Source organism: Heterocephalus glaber, unplaced genomic scaffold, assembly GCF_053883595.1.
Source record: "Heterocephalus glaber isolate CG9 unplaced genomic scaffold, H.glaber_assembly_v1.0 deba00001504, whole genome shotgun sequence".
Taxonomy (NCBI): Eukaryota; Metazoa; Chordata; class Mammalia; order Rodentia; family Bathyergidae; genus Heterocephalus; species Heterocephalus glaber.
Window position 1 is genome coordinate 6,933,587 of NW_028258324.1, and position 13,782 is coordinate 6,947,368.

The following is a 13,782-nucleotide window of genomic DNA, read 5'->3' on the forward strand; positions in this document are numbered from 1 at the left end:
ACTATTTGAAACAGAAGTTAGTTTTTAGGGCTGAACACTTAAGGAGCTAATGACTTGTATTTTTGCACTTTGTAGATGACTAAAGCCAGCCAACACTTGCAAGGTATGTGTGTAACGGTGGTGCTGGGCTTACTCCTCTTAAGAGTAGGGTATTTCTACAAAAGTATAGAATTGTTTATCAGATGGTAAGAACTGGACATAGGCCTGTTCAAAATGGCAGCTTCAAGCACCTTTGGATTACTACTGATGGAATATACCAATGGGAAAGTAAAGAAGGAGGAAGAATATAGTTATGTGAATAAATGAAGGTTAGAATATACTTTTTAGATCTTGCCCAAATGTATTCATTCCACTTGCTTGTTTTTATGTTATTTGGAATTGGCCAGCACTTTACAACTGCTGGCATTTGTAATTTTAGCACCTTCTAGTATTTTCTAGAATAGCGCCTTTCAAAGGTTTTGACTACAGTAAGACATTTTTTACAACCATTTAATATGTGTATCTGATATTTTTCATTCTAGTTTTTTTCATTGAAAAAATGCTGACTAGGGTCAGGGAGCTATTATAGCTCAAGGATAGAGCACTTGCCTAGCATGTATGAGCTTGTGGGTTGTATACACAATTCTTAAAAAAAAGTTGGGTATGAATCATTAAATATTTTTCAAAACCTGTAATATTTAAGAGGCCCTGGAATCTACTTTTGCCTCCTGTATCTTTGATATTTTCATTTCTTCTCTTTGCTACCTCCCTCTCCAGATGCAGCAGAGCGGAATGCTTTTATGTTGCTGAGGCCATTACAGTGGCAATTTCACTTTAAAACTTGGAGTGTATCTAAAGGCTTATCAGCCTTGTGTGGCCTCATTTACTAAGTTATTTCTTCTATCTGGTGCCCTCAATTTCTTTTTTTTTCCCCTCCCATTTCTCCTTGAGAGCCCAGTTTTCATCCTAAAATAATGAACTATTGAAAAAATTTTTTGAAATCATTACTAGTTTCTACTTATGGGAAATAACTGAAGTGGAATTTCTACTCTCTTTGCCAACACAACTGGCTAAGTTGTTGAAAATTTAATGTTTATAAAATAATTTACTGAAATGGAACATGAGAAGTACAAATATGCTTTCATGGACACATTTCTTAAAGCATATTGTTTTTATTAAAAATAGTATATAAAATACCTTGGAATCCAAATTAAGAAAAAATTATTGTAAGGAAGGTTATTCGAAAAAAATTTATTAGAATTTATTAGAATTATATATCTAGTTTGATGCAGACAGTTTATTCAGGCTTGGAGGCCTCAATGTGTTCCTCCCAAGTTTTCCACCATTAACAGGCCAAAGCGATTGCTTCCGTCATACCAGCACCCAGTGTCTGAGGTGATTTCCCCACAGTTATTTGACCAACTGGTACCCTTTTTCTTCTGTCTTTTTTTCCTTGTATTTGATTTACCCTTTGGTAGGAATAATTCAGCTGGAGCATATGACCTCGTGGCATTAAACAGATTTTCATAAAGTTGCTTAGCCTCAGGACATGTGTTCAGGAGGCCTTCTACAGAAGTTGATGCTAGCAGTTGTCGGCATAGTCCATGCACAAGGCTTCCATTATATAGTCTATTCAGTGGGAGAAAAAAATGTGGTTTTAGGGAGAAAGTGTTCAGTGCAGCAGGACAACTATACTTAATATGGCTTCAAAAAATTTATCTGAACACTGAGCACTCATTCCTATAAAATTATTAAAATTAATAATCTGTTCCTTGTTGGAAGAATCTGAGCAATTAATATGATTACTTCTTACCTGATAATTAAGTTATCAAATTAAATGATATTTACTGGTTTTACAACTAGCCTCAAGTTGAGTAGGCTCAAGTTGAGTAGGCCTCTTTAATTCTTCAAAGAAAAGGAATTTAAGATGATGTCGATAAACCAAACAGGCAGTTTTGTTAAAGTACTAGAAAACTGTACTGGCATTATTTGCAAGATCATTCACTTCAACTAAAAACAAAAGAAGATGGATTCACTAGAATACCTAAATTTAGTACATATGACTTATAGCAGAGCTGTTCATCTCATGCCTTAGCAATCAGTGCCAACACATCGTTTAATCAATGTAAAATCAGTGTTTAAAAAGGCTTGACTTTGCTGAGATGCAAGAACAATCCTTCCTGCCAAAAACATTAAGAGGAATGTCTGGACTTGCTTTTCCAGTTGTTGGGAAAGGATTTGTAGTAGCTGTGGAGGATCTAGTCAAGAGTAAGCTAAATTATTAAAGGAAAGGAATAAAGAATTCATAGGTCAAAGGCCAATTAATCCCCCACCCCCTTTTATTTGGCAGAAGGGTTTGGAGTTAATTGAGAAGCTTTTTTACCTTGAAACATACTCAGTCACGCCATGATATTTTGTGATCCTTTCCTATATTATGATTCATTCCCAGTATGCTAGGTACAGTAATATTCAAGTCTGCCCTCTTACAGCTTATATTTGGATAGAAAGAGATAAAGTATACATATAACCTAAAATACTCCATTTTCTATCCATCACCTTTTCATCATCTGTCCTGGCATCTCTTGGATGAACAATTAGCAAAATGTCCAATCCACTGATCCTATCCCTTGTTCAAGGACCCATGCTGCTCTCATTTCTGTCTTACTCCGCTTAAACTCCAGGGTCAAGCATAATAATCACTCCCTGGTGTAGAGGTTCAACTTCTTCATATTTGTGTGGCAAGATAAAAATGCCAGATAAAGTCTAATAGTTATTTCACTAGAATAAAAGCTCCATGAGAGGACTTTGTTACTGTCGTTTACTATACTCTAGCACAAAGTAGGCATTTAATAAATATTTGAATGAATTAGTATTTGAGCATTTAATATTCAAATGAGTAAGTGGTAAGAAATGGAATAAAAATAATGCAACAGAGTAACAAGATTATAGAGTACTGGGGGTAGAGAGTAATATTTCAGTAGGCAGATCAGAAAAGGCCTCTATAAAGTAATACTTTAAAAACCCACTTGAAGGAAGTAAAGAAATGAGTTATAGCCTAGCAACAACTGCCCCCTTTCTCCTGATTTTTAAAAAACTGGAATTTATTGTGGAAACATACCTCAGGAATATAGAAACAATATTTTTCCTGTTTTCAGCTCTTCAGATGTAGCAGTGATTTAAGATCAATTTACATAGATGTTTTAAAGTAACGATTTGTTTTAAATATGAATAAGACTATTCACTGTGTGTTATCATCTGAACTAAAGTTTTCCATAATGCTTACCGAGTTAGGTCTGGCTCTGGGAGAGGAGTGGACAGCAGCTGATTGAGATACATCCCCATCTGGAGACAGCACTGCCACTGACAGAAGATGTGAGCCGTGTCTAAATCCAAACTCAGGCCCTGGCGTGGTGGCTCCTTCTCCCTCTGGAAGTCTTCATACAACATCTTAGCACCACCTTCCCGCAGATCTTCCTTATCTAGACAAAGAACCCAAGGGCAGCATTTCCCAAAACACAGCATCATCTTACCATTTTTTCCAAACATAAGACTTGAGATTCCACAAAGAAGAAAATTAGTCTAAGAAACTAATTGTTTTTCTCTTCTGGTTTCATACATACCTTGCTTTGTAAGTTGAAATATTTATATTGAAGTACCTTCTTAATGGTAACCTGGTTTTATTCAACTCCCTACTTTTAATTTTTTCCTTGAAATAAGATCTCTTCCACTGCTGCACTACCTGGCCATAAAAGTGTGCATGTGAACTCTCTAAAATGTGTCTGAAAAATACAGATGACTATTAAACATTCTTCTCTTTACTGGTTTCTTTCATAAAAAGCTCCGTAATATAGTGCACTTGCTTTAAAGAAACAGCTTGTGTGTTTATAGTGCAATTTTAATCTATTTTATGTGAGGAAGACTAAAGTCTGACTCACAATCTCAGAATCTGACAAATAATCAGCTTCTTCACCTAGAAGATAAAGGGCTAGAAACAACCACCTTAGGAAATAGTGAATGTTATGTATGTTTAGATGTGAATTTCTGCAGGTTTAAGCAGAGGCACACAAAATAACATCTGGACCAACTTGAAAGTAATAAAAAGGAGGCCCACCTTTCACCAACTAGCAAGCAGCAAGGCACTGAGCCTGCTTGGGTGTGGACTCTGTATTTCCTAAAAGAAAAGAAACAGACCCTTGACATGTCCCTTCTGTAGGACTGAGGTAAAACGTTAACAGCTCATGCTCTGAGAGTTTCCCTCTACTTATTCAGAGAGGAAATGCCCTCAGCCTGTGTTTCTAAGGCAGGAGTGGGCCTTAATTGTTTCTTGTCTGTCATTCACCCACAATCCCTCTGAAGGCTGCTGTCACATGTAAGCCTTAATACTTGGAGTGTTTTTGGGTCCATGCTATTTTGTTCTTTTATTATTTTTAAAAGTAAACTATACTCCAGCACCACAAAAAAGGTAAATATTCTATATCTGTATTGTTCAACCCAGTATGCTGTATCCACATGTGGCTGCAAAGCACTTGAAACATGATTAGTGTGACTGAGAAGCTGGAGTTTAACTTGATTGTAACTTGAAGTAGCTACATGTGGCTACCAGCTACTATATAACACTGTTGTAAAGCATGACGATTTCATACTGGTATAGATTGTATTACACCATTCATAATCTTAAAGGTCATGAGGCATTAAAGAGCTAAAGTGTTCCAATGCTTCAACATTTATTTCACCTGATATTTAAATGCCTATAAAATTCCCTTAATATATTCCTCCAGTAGAAGTTTTTCTATCCTTATATACTAATTAAAACTTACAGTCCAAAAATAGTATGGTTTTTTTTAAAAGCACAAGCATGAGTAAGTTTGTTGTGGTTGCAGATAACCAAAAGTTTTACTTCTGAGCAATTTTAAATAATTTTCCTTATGAATGACAGGGTAGGGAGCATGGGATACAAAATGCAACTGGCAAAGACACCCTGTCACGCCACACATATTAAAGTAACAGGTGCCACAGAGCAAATGGGATTGGGCAGTATCAGTACATCTCAGCTGTTTACTTGGAGTCAAGCACTCTGGGACTAAGTGTTAAAAAAATATTTTCCAATGAGTGAAAGACATTTTGGCACCTCTACTTATAATTTCTCATGTAACTGATGGGGGTAAGTAATTGAGGTATTTTTGTTTATTTGTGTCAACTCTTAAAGATACATAGTTTGTAAACAATATACAAAAACATAGTTGTTGAATTTCTGAAATACCTACCAGAGCTGTTGATCATGGCATGCAAAGGCCCCATCAGCATCCCCAGCAGTAGAGCTTGCAGATGATAGAGCTTTGCCTTGGTTTCTGTGTGCTGCAACCAGTAGCAACTGACAGCAATGGGCAACTTCAAAGAAGGTGGGATTGGCTCCAGAATAGTCTGTTTCACCTTCAGAGTTTCTAACAGAAGCATCTGCCGCCTAACCAAGGAGAGCTGAAAATACCAGACATCCTGAAAATTACTTTAGGAATATCTTTTTTTTTAATAGCATGAAGATAATAGTTGTGAAACTTACCTTTCTATGGAAAAAACGTTAGCACCCAGTGTTTAGAACATTAATAATGGTGCACAATAAATATGGTTGGTGAAAGTGAGCATGATCTACTCCTGCTAAACAGCCTTCTGTCACTGAATCCTGTTGGTCTAGGCTGCTAAGGATATTTAGTATACTTATCACATGGGAGCCTGTCAGAAATTGAGTCCTCAGGTCTTACTGCTAAGCTTTGCTTCAGTAATCTGAGGAGCCCAAGAATCTACATTTTTCAGTAGCAGCCCAAGCATTCTACTCAAGGCTGCTCTTACTTGCTAGTGAGTATTTAGGGACCCACCTTTTCTATGATGCCATCAGTAATCACCCTCCGAAGACAAACCACCTTAATGTGTTCCTTTGTGGCATGTCATATAGCTGTATCATATATGTTGGGTCCTGTACTTTTCCTGCTGAATGTTTTAATGGCTTTACTTTCTCCTCACAGGGACTGTGATAGGGTGATTACTAATAGGTTAGGGGCATAGTCAAGGGAGATGGGAATATTTAAGGACTACCTGCACTGTGCTTGCAGTAACTCATGCATACTTAGTTTTTCTTCATTCTTTGGAGTGCACTTCAAGCTCAGAAGGAAATGGCCAAAAAGAGCTGTAAGCTTCTTTATGAAGTCATTTTACTTTAATGAACCTCAAGACTTTGAGAACCTTATGGATCTCATAAGTCACTCTCACAGGAAAGGACATTAAGACTACTGAAAGGGTACCTACAGGGCAACTTTATAATCAAACTTCGAAAAAATATTAATATTCCTAGTGTCTGCCAGAATCTGGTCCATTTCTTAGCACCTAACAGTGAGTGGAAAGAGTGGTTGACAGCTGAGAATAGAAATGTTAACTGAAATAAAACATATTTGACAAGTTTCATCATCAATGCACACGGCCTCTGATTAGCACAATGATTTAAAATAGTGTTTTTGGTAATTTAATACTGAAAAAATTGTTAAAATTAGAAATACGCAAAGTGCTTTACAGAATAACAAGTAGTGCAAGTAGCATTAACTACTTAAAAATGAATCTCCTAAACTATTTTTAAAAGTCCAAAATACATTCTTTTCTGTCATATAACACTTAAATTATTGACTTCTCAAGTCAAGTCACAACTTTATGAACAAAGCAAAGTCTAAACTTTCACTTCAGAGATGTTCTGCTCTCTCCGAACTCTGAGCTGTGGGCAAGTTTCTGAGCTTATCTACACCTGTCTGATGGTCTGTAAAATGAGCAGTAGAAGATTCACTTAACTCACCAGTCCTCACTGCCTTCCCACAGAGGAACTAGTCTGCCTATAGCCCTTAAGGTTTGTTCGGTTTTTTATGTGACAACTCTTTTCCCTCAGGGGGAATAAAAGTCCTGCAGAAGAAACTGGCACACAGGCAAAAACACCCAGAAGAGGCTGGTCCTGAGTACTGCCTCACACACCAGGAATGATCCGATTCCATGTCTCCTTGTGATTAACCTTGTGCTTGGTTGTTAACCTGAGTAATATTCTCTCCCCTGCCACTAATAACCAAAATGACACTATAGGATGAGATTTCTGTGGGATGTGAAATTCTGTCTCAAGAGCTGGCACAAAAGCAGATGAAGTATTATTTAAAAAACAATAAAACAAATAGCTATGATTACAAGTTTCTATACATTTCTTGTACTGTACTTGCATTTGTAGTTGGAATCACATTTGAACTTACATCCTGTTTAGAATGATTTTGGGCTAAGTAGGGCCATAAGCACTGAACTGAATGCAGAATTGATTCAGTGATGGTGAACCTTTTATTAGAGACCGTGCCAAACTGTAACCCAAAACCCACTTAATACAAAGTGCCAACACTATAATTAAGCCTGAATACTGAGGTTTTAGTTTAGAAAAACAACTCTACATTAACATTTTTTGTCTTAAAACAGTAATGTGTGCTATAGGTTCACCCCCACTGGATTAGTTCATCCCAAGGGAAAGCCAAATGATAACAGCACAGAGAGAACTAAAATTTCACTCTACTTTGAATACAGGTAAATGATGAGAACACTTGAGTCATCTTCGCTTAGTAAAGAATATAATCAGCATCCTACACTTCAGTGATTCACTTGGATTTCCATATGGAGGAAAAGTGTCACAATCCCTTTTTCATACCATACACACAAAGAATCAATTCTGGATATAGATTTAAATGTGAAAGGCAAGAAACCATTTTCATGATCTTGGAGTAGGCAATAATTTCTTTAGTACGTCACAAAAGTAACCATAAATAATAAAAATTTAAATTTTTTTAAGAACTGTTAATCAAACTAGTAGAGTGAAAGAATGGGAGGGTCTACCCACGATAATGTTATTTAACAGGATCAGATTGGAAAACTAGGAAAATGAGCAAAAACTTTTGAATACAAATGACACAAATAGCTAATGAACATATAAAAAGGTGCTCAGAGAAATACAAATTGTGTGGTAAAATGATACTAGGCATCCACCAGAATAGCTAATATTTTTTAAAAGGCTAGAAAATACCAAGTACTGGGATGGGTATAAGGGGAGAGGTACTCATGTGCTGCTGGTGTAAATATTAATTGGTGGACCCACTTTTCAAGGCCACTGGCAGTGTCTTATAAGCTATGACCCAGCAACTGACTCAGCAATTCTACTAGTATTTATATATGTACCATTATATGTGGACACAAAAGGAATGTGTCCCTATGTCCACTACATGACGAGGACTAGAATGTTCATGGCACATTTATGTCAGTTGTGATACAGCATGTTTACAGCAATGAGAAATGAAGGATCTACAGCTACTCACAGCAGTATGAAGGAATCTCACACATAGGTTGAATAAAAGCCAGATAAAAGAATTCCTTTATAAAATACTGTAAGTCTGTATTGTTACAAGGTCAGGAGAGTAAATTACAGGAGGTGGAAAAAAGGGGTGACTGGAGCCAGACACTAGGGAAAGCTTCTGGGGTGGTAGTGACTCATCTGGCAGCTCTGCATGGATGTAATGAGTTTGTGAGAATTCAAGTTGGACAATTACCTGAGCACTTTGCTTATATATATATAATCAGGGGGGGATGAACTGCCAAGGAAACTCTTAGATGTGATGGATTCATGTATACAAACGTGAAAACCCATCACAGTACACTGTGCACTTCCTTGTACATTATTTCTCAGTAAAGCCATAAGTTTTCTTTTAAAACTTCCAACAGTATCACTTCATTTTTTTTTTTTTTGGTACCAGGGATCGAACTTGGGACCTTGTGCTTGTGCGGCAGGCGGCGGAACCACTGAGCTAAATCCCCAGCCCTCCAACAGTATCACTTATGTTTGAGTAGAAATAAAATTTGAATTCTGAAATATAATTTGAATTTATTGGTGTGGGTTAAGTTTTAATCACTTGTTTGAGAATCTGATCAATGTTCAACCCCTGAAAATGTGAGAAAAGTAGGTTGCAGCTGTGTTAAGCAAGATAAAAATGACTCCTGTGAAACTGTTATCTGTACTTGAACCATAAACTAATTCTAGATACCTAATGTGGGCACTGTGTCTTGGGGCATGGACCTCAGATGCTGTCTATGGAATTGTTATAAGAGATAGTAGATCCAATGAAGAAAGGAGGATCTTAAGCCAGTGAGATTTTCTTTCTTCTATTCTTTAACTTAGATATAATTCACATATCGTTGTATTTCCTCATTGAAAGTGTGTAATTCAGTGATGTTAGTATATTTTTAAGAATGTACAATCATCATTAATTCCAGAACCATTTCATCACTCACAAAAGAAAGTCCTGTTCCTATTAGCAGTCATTCCCCAATGCCATGGAGGCTCTTGGACCCACTTACTATGAATCTCGTTTTCTCTTGCTTGAGGTATCACTAATGGGAAGGCTCAATAAATAGCATAGTCCCTGGTTATCTGCACGAGCCAGAGACTGACACAATGGACATTTTAGGCCAGGTAGTTCTTTGGTATGGGGGGCAGTTCTGTGCCTTGTAAGATGTTTTGCAGCATCTTTGGCCTCCCCCTAATAGATGGCAGCAGCAGCCAGCATCTTAACACTCCCCAGAAGTGAAAATCAAAAATATCTCCAAGCACTGACAAATGTCCCCTGGGGGACAAAGATGCAGAAGACAGGAAAGACTCCCACAGAAATGGAAGGTCTGACTCACACCCATTGGGAAGCTGTGGCTGCTGTTCCACACTCTCAAGGAGACTGGCACCAAGAGTGATCTTTGAGTCTGTGAGTCTAGATATTTAATTGGATCTATGAAAACTCAATGGGCATTGCACTTGGTTTTTTAAATTTATCTGCATTTAAACTAAGTTTAATTGTATTATCAGGATGAGCAATTTCATACTTGTTATTTTAATATATGTATGTAATATAAAAAGGAAAGGAAAAGAAATACTGGGATCCATGAGGACTTTTTCCCATGAAATGGGGATTGGTCTGAGTATTATTCAGGTTTGTGAAACACTGACTTAGTCTAAGAGTCACACTTTTTAGTATCAAACTAAACACATTACCATGATGGCACAAACTTAAAGCTCAAAAAATTCATTAATGAAAACATTAGACATAAACATCAATTCTAATCTTAACTGAAAGCTGATGTAGTCTGCAATGTTAGATATGCCTGTACAAAGTGCCTATATGTAGATTTTATTTTTGCAGTTCAGAAGTTTTTCCTTTTTCTTTTGTTTAGCCACATAATCCTAACCCTATTCTATTGACTGCAGGTATAAAAAGTAGTAATTACAAGACAAAGTACAGTGGAAATGGCAGATTTAGAGCTAAAAGTGCTAGGTTTGGGCCTTAGCACTGACACTGGCAAAAAAAAAAAAAAAAAAAAAAGACCTAGTTCACCTGAGTTCCAGTTTTCTTATCTATGAAATGAAGACAAGATAGCAACCAAGCTGGATTTGTTAGATTATGAGAATATGAAAGGACCTTATAACCTATAAAGTGATTTATAAAAATTTCATTATTACAAATCCTCACCTTGGTCAGTTTGGTCAAGTCAGTATAATCCTTGGGCAGTTCTACTGCATCAACAATGGATGTTTTGATATTTTTATTAATTCTTTCCACTTCACAGAAAGCTAGAGGCTGAGAAGGCAATGCATTTGGAGACATGTTTTCTGGATGTGACGAAGCATTCAAAAGAAGCCCATAAATGATCTGCCGGATAGGTTGAGCGACTCTGTGGGCATTTGGTCGCTGCATGTTCTCTACTTGAGTGTGAAGAATGGTCCGTCTTAGTACCAAAGCATCGCTTATGAATGGAGATAGCTGACCTTTGGCCAAAGCTACCAACACCCATTCTGGTAAACCCAGATTCATGGCAACTTGACAGATAAAAGTACCATCCTGGAAGAAGTTTTGTAGCTTCACCTGGGACTGCTGGTATTCCGCCATGGAGCAGCAGAGAAGTTCCTTAACATTTTCTCGATCCTTTTTTGGCAGATGTTTCAGAATATTATCTAGTGCTTCAGTAGGGTCAGGAAAATGAGACAACCAGTTCAGAAGTCTCAGAACTCGGTGATGTCTCCTCCCTTTAGAGCTAGTAGCTCTAAGAGGAGGGCATACTTTACTTAAGAATGTCTCCACTATAGGCAGATTAATATGATCATTTCCACATAGCACTGCAAAGAGAGGTACCAGAGCTTTGTTCATATTGCTGAAGTGATGGCAGAAGGCATCAAGAGAAAAGCATTTGGCGGGAATATAGTAGTTTTTTGTCCCTTTAATAGCGTTCATATTTCTCCACTGAAAGCTATTCAATGGGCAAAACCCAGTTTTCAAATCAAAAATGCAGAAGTCACTATCTGATGATAAAACAGGGCAATTCCAGTGATTGGCAAGTGTCATAATGTCCTGATCTGCTTCTGAAAAGCACTGGACAAAACATACCTGCAGTTTGATCAAAATCTGTATGAACACTTCCCGGATGAGTAAGGGACACACATACCCACCTCCACCAACAGAAAGAGAATGGGCCATCTGGATCTTCTCTCTAGCTCGATCCTTTAAAGTTGTAAGCTTTTTGTCAGAAATGTCACATCCTCCATCTAGTACAACATATGGACATATATTACAAGCAAACAGTGACTCAAAAAATTTTTGTACAACATCTGCAAAAGAATCATAATCTCCTCCATAACGGAGCTCCAAGTTTGAATTGAAGCAAAGTCGGTGGAAAAGAGCGTAGCCATCTATGACAATTTTTGTGTCCCGCAACTTCAAATCAGTGAAGAACTCATTACTATGATCTTCCACAAAACTCATTAGTCCTCGGATACCCATGATGACAGACTGAAGAACTGTTTAAAAGAGTAGAACACATTTCAGTTACTGCTAAATACAGAAGCACCTGTTCATTGCTTCTAGCACCATTAAATCAATAGCAAATGTTATGAAGTGCTCTTTAGGTAGAACATGTTGGGTGTCAAGAGCTCTGATTCTTACCTACATTCTCAGGCAACAGTAGCTGAGTGGTTTTTTAAATTCTCTTTTGTTTTCCCAGTAATATACAGAGTAAACAGTGGTTTCATGGGTTTTGATCTTTGGATAGAGATGAGGCTGCTGCTGATTCTAAAGAAAATTTAGTTAAAATGAGGTAAGGAACACCAGAATAGAAGTTCTGTGAATTTTGATACTGAGGTAAATCTGTAGTCACCACTTTACATCACTTTGTGGGGGCAAAGTAAAAAGTCCTAAGCTATAAAAGTACAGTTTATCCCTATCAATCTTTCAAAAATCAGAACACCTTTATTGGGCTTCAGTTAAAGTATGGAGAACCTGATACAGACTAAAGCTTTCTTTTTTATTGATGGAGTTTGGGAACTTGTTTCAGGTCCTGGGCTCCGCGCCTGCTTTTTAACTGGTATAGTCTATGCTGAGGAAAACTGCTTCCTCCCTTTAGGAACCCAACTACCCAGTTTCACCCCAGGGGGCCTCTTCATATTTCTGCATATCTGGCCCAATTATGCTCCTCCATCTGGATATCAATTCATAGGATTAGCATTACTCGTTTTTCTTTAGTCTCAAGTCTTTAATGTTGCACTGTTACTAAGTCCTGTCTTTATTTAAAACCGTGACATTTTGTCAACAATAGCTTTTTGCGTTTTAATTTTTAGGGACTCACCTCTCCAAAGTTCCGGCCCTGTCCGTATCTCTCGGCACCTCGGCCTGTACATTGCTGATTTATTTATAAGTCTGTCATGTAAGACTTCTGGGGACACACACCTCATTGATTTATCCTAAGCCAACCACAGGATCGTACACAGAGTAGCAACAAACGCGAGTTGGCCAGGTCGCACATGTGCAAAAGTTCTGATCTTAATTCCTCAAATTCAGGTGCTCATATACCCCGCCTCACTGGCCCTCATAGTCGTCACCTCGACCAGCAACACAGCCTACCTGCTCGGTCTTTCCAGAGGCACAACCCCTCCATCCGGAGCCCACGGAAGCCCAAAGAGAACCAACACCCTAGCACGTGAGCATTTACCCTAGAGCAGGAACCGGAATTCGTCGGGTCTCTGACGACACCGGGAAGCCGGGTTCTGTGACACTACGGGCGGACTGTTGTCCCGCTGGAAAGTGCTCTCAGGCTTGCAAGCGCGAGACTGCTAAAGAAAGTTGGGATTTAAATTCCGGAACGGTTTCGGTCTAGCCCAGAGCCCAGCCCTCCTTTTTTCCCCCGCCTACTTGGGTCAGGAGACACTTCCGCCCTAATGACTGCCTTGCCTCGACTTCCCAGAATGCCCCGCGCCGTTTCCTTGGCGACAATGCGAAACAACCTTGCCCGAGGTTGTCTGGAGCTGGGCGGGTCCCGCAGCCCCTAAATTGAAACCCACTGGGGTATTACGGGCGTGAGTTGGGCCTGGCCGGCGCTAACTGTCCTCCGCCTGCTGTGGGGAAAGGTAATGGGCATGGCTTTCCTCAGGGTGTGCCGGGCTCCCTCGCGTGGGAAAGGTAGTGGTTTCCAGTCGCCTCGGCCGGTGTCCGCACCTCTGGGCCTCCTGTCTTTTCGCTTCCCTGGACTCCTCCGACAAATGTGTCCGGTGCCCGTTATGTTAACCCGTTTTGAGAAAATGTGAATTTTTTGAAAGTTGAATAGAAAAGGAAATTGCTCGCTTTATCTTGAGGTCAAGGTTTACCTTTAAGGTTAGAGTCCTATTTTAGCAGAACCTTCGGTGACATCGGATTCATCTCGTTTATTACTGACAAAGAG

General features: G+C 38.6%; 3 protein-coding genes across 35 annotated transcripts in view; 2 read left to right on the forward strand and 1 right to left on the reverse strand.

The window, feature by feature from the left end:
- Atp2c1 (ATPase secretory pathway Ca2+ transporting 1) overlaps positions 1-8,907 on the forward strand; it is a 141,592-nt gene extending 132,685 nt beyond the window's left edge. For 11 of the 15 annotated variants that reach the window (XR_015441113.1, XR_015441114.1, XR_015441116.1 and 8 more), the window contains one exon: positions 3,271-3,788. Coding sequence is in view for 10 of the 15 variants with exons in the window: in XM_087186930.1 (XP_087043056.1) it covers positions 3,271-3,366 (96 nt within the window). In the remaining 5 variants the exon portion in view is untranslated. Of the gene's footprint in view, positions 1-75; positions 104-3,270; positions 3,789-8,786 lie in introns of those variants that run through there. The other 4 variants (XM_013070577.3, XM_087186936.1, XM_087186931.1 and 1 more) reach the window with 2 other exon arrangements.
- A 20-nt stretch (positions 8,908-8,927) lies between these two features.
- On the reverse strand, positions 8,928-12,745 carry Aste1 (asteroid structure-specific endonuclease 1). Its single transcript, XM_087185973.1, has 3 exons — positions 12,694-12,745; positions 10,548-11,869; positions 8,928-8,972 (listed from the first exon to the last, which is right to left on the reverse strand). Exons 1-3 carry the CDS (start codon positions 12,743-12,745, stop codon positions 8,928-8,930), a joined length of 1,419 nt encoding a protein of 472 aa, XP_087042099.1.
- Nek11 (NIMA related kinase 11) overlaps positions 9,079-13,782 on the forward strand; it is a 328,322-nt gene continuing 323,618 nt past the window's right edge. For 17 of the 19 annotated variants that reach the window (XR_015441122.1, XR_015441120.1, XR_015441118.1 and 14 more), the window contains exon 1: positions 9,079-13,471. The gene's annotated coding sequence lies outside the window, so the exon portion shown is untranslated. The remainder of the gene's footprint in view (positions 13,472-13,782) is intronic. The other 2 variants (XR_015441123.1, XR_015441124.1) reach the window with 2 other exon arrangements.

Coding starts and splice junctions, on each gene's coding strand:
- Aste1 (XM_087185973.1), bottom strand. CDS start 12,745: ATGTACAGGCCGAGGTGCCGAGAGATACGGACAGGGCCGGAACTTTGG. Junction 11,870..12,693: donor AGGGCCGGAACTTTGGAGAG/GTGAGTCCCTAA, acceptor TCTTTTAAACAG/TTCTTCAGTCTGTCATCATG. Junction 8,973..10,547: donor ACTTGACCAAACTGACCAAG/GTGAGGATTTGT, acceptor TCACATTTTCAG/GGGTTGAACATTGATCAGAT.